Here is a 2,400-nt window from a genome sequence, read left to right on the forward strand (position 1 = left end):
TTATATAAAATTCAAACAAAACACCACTAATTATTTGTGCCACGAGGACACATATTGGGTAAAATCCTACCTGATTCAATTTCAGGCCCAATATATATAAGATAAATCGGACGGAGGCTGATTACAAATGTAGTTCCGTTTCGTTTCGTTTCTGTGGGGCCTAACTCGGACGACGGCCACGTGTCCAGTCGCAGCAGCGAACCAGCATGCAATGGGCGCTCCCAGACTCGGAGAGAGAGCACGACCGTCACCGTCTTCTGAAACGGCCCGAAAGGGATGTGACCCGCAGCCGTAATTTCACGGGAAAGGAAGGGTAAACTTGTAAAACCGTAACGAACCAGCGTATGAGTAGACCCAACTCCCGCTACCTTGTAGAAGATGCATATAAAACCCAACTCTTCCCTTCGCCATGCCCCCTCTCTCTCCCTCTCTCTCTAAGCACATCTTCTCCGATACCACCACCTGTTCTCCTCTCTCTCTCTCTCTACACGCATATATGTGCATACATATATGTGTGTGTGTATGTGTTGTACTAGGGTTTCTGGTTTTCTGTCTCGAAGAGTGAGGTCTCATTCTTTGGTGTTTCTGTCTTCGAGAGATCTCCACTGGTTGACGCAGGAGTGCTTGTAATTCTCGCGGCTTTAATGGCGACGGCGCCGGTGAAGTCCCAGCCTCTGCACAACTTCTCTCTGCCGCCGCTCTTGAAATGGGGCCACAAGAGCCACGTGAACCCCAACCACCGCTACCGCCGCCCCGCCGACGCCACGGCGGAGCGCCACCGCTCGCCGCCGCAGGAGCAGGAGGAGGAGCAGGACTCTGAAAACGGTGCTGGTTTGGAGAACGCGAAAGTTGCGATTGGATCGCGGAGAGAGGAAGGGAGCGAGTTCGCGTTCGCTCCCTGTTCGTCGCGGAGGCAGGAGGGGACCGTTTCCGAAGGGGAGGCCTTGGAGGTTCAGGCGGAGGAATCGGCGACGAAGCCGTGGAATCTGAGGCCAAGGAGGCCGGTTGTGAAGGCTGCGGTGGAGATCGGCGGGGTTTCGAGGAATGGAGAGTCGGACGAGAAGGCTCCGAAGGTGTCTGAAAGTACAGCGCTGGAGGAGACTGAGAACCTTCCGAAATCGATGAGGCTGAGAGGTTATTCAGAAGGTCAGGGCTTGGAGAGGAGGGAGAAGAGGAGGTTATGGATCGCGCTGTCTCGCGAGGAGATCGAGGAGGACGTGTTCTCGATGACTGGGTCCAGGCCAGCTCGAAGGCCGAAGAGAAGGCCCAAGACTGTGCAAAAACAGCTCGATGTCAGTGTTTGATCTTTCCTCTTCAGTCTTTCATTAGTTATGTGGCTTTGGTTGTCTCTTCCTCGTTTTGGTTGATGTTAGATTGATTTTTGCAGAATATCTTCCCTGGTCTCTATCTGGCCGGGGCTACGGCTGATTCTTATCGAGTTTATATAGCTCCGGTATGGGATTCCTCTCTTTTTCTCTATATTTCTCGTTATGTGTACACAATTCTCTCGAGTGTATAGCACGAATCTCTATAATGATAATTTAAGTAGACATCGCCTGGGGAACCTTTGTGGATGTGACTAAGAATCTAATTCTTTTTTTTCGCAGAAGTAGTCGTGATAATGGGCCGGTGCAGGTTTCTTTATCTCTCTCCCTATTCCAATCTAGTTGGTATTCAGAGGTTGGTGGAATAGTGACGGTAAACAATGGGAGGATGAAAGCTTGTTCCTGCTACACTGGGGCCTCAATTGGAGGTATAATATAATGAATTGTGTAAAGGGAAAAGGCAGTTGTGGACATAGAAATTATAGGATGATATCTAATTTCTTGGATTCTCGTTTGTACTGTCCATTGCACATTATGTGGGCCAATCTATAGATGATTGTTAGTAGTTTAAGATGTAAAGCCGAATGGTGGATCAGTGGAGGGAGAATTGTGGTTTTCATCTCTCAATGCCATATTTTGGCATCTTTTTTAAGGGTACTTCTGTTACTATTTTGAAGTAATTCTTATTTGTTGACTACTTTGGTATGTTTGACAGGCTTCCCGAATTTGTTTGGGGCCAGAGCTTGTGCATATAGTTAGTTTGCTAACCAGAAATCACAATGTCGGAGGCGCAGGATGTGTCCTTACTCTGGAAGAAAGATTCCACCGATTAATCTTGGTCAGGGGGAACTTTTAATAAGGTTGAAAACATGTGTTGGCTTAAATTGTTTTTACTCTTTTGCTGTACGGCATGCCGGAAATTATGGGTATTTTTGAGTTACCTTCAGTAATTAGATCCAAGCAGAAACTATAGCTCACAAAATCTAGAAGTGAATGATAATTGTTTGTCATAAAAGGAAATAGTTGAGAAGTACTTAATTGGGAATGGAAAATGAAATAATCCTTTTACTTGGAA

The 2,400-nt window shown here is 47.1% G+C and overlaps 1 protein-coding gene across 1 annotated transcript; it reads left to right on the plus strand.

Moving 5' to 3' along the window:
• Nucleotides 1-408: 408 nt before the first annotated feature.
• On the plus strand, nt 409-2,022 carry LOC127787727 (uncharacterized). The gene is made up of 3 exons (XM_052315799.1): nt 409-1,292; nt 1,388-1,453; nt 1,608-2,022. The coding sequence occupies exons 1-3, from the start codon at nt 645-647 to the stop codon at nt 1,611-1,613; spliced, it is 720 nt and encodes a 239-aa protein (XP_052171759.1). The 5' UTR covers nt 409-644; the 3' UTR covers nt 1,614-2,022.
• Nucleotides 2,023-2,400: the final 378 nt, after the last annotated feature.

The sequence above is a fragment of the Diospyros lotus genome, chromosome 12 (assembly GCF_014633365.1).
Source record: "Diospyros lotus cultivar Yz01 chromosome 12, ASM1463336v1, whole genome shotgun sequence".
NCBI lineage: Eukaryota > Viridiplantae > Streptophyta > Magnoliopsida > Ericales > Ebenaceae > Diospyros > Diospyros lotus.

Coding starts and splice junctions, on each gene's coding strand:
- LOC127787727 (XM_052315799.1), top strand. CDS start 645: ATGGCGACGGCGCCGGTGAAGTCCCAGCCTCTGCACAACTTCTCTCTG. Junction 1,293..1,387: donor CTGTGCAAAAACAGCTCGAT/GTCAGTGTTTGA, acceptor TGATTTTTGCAG/AATATCTTCCCTGGTCTCTA.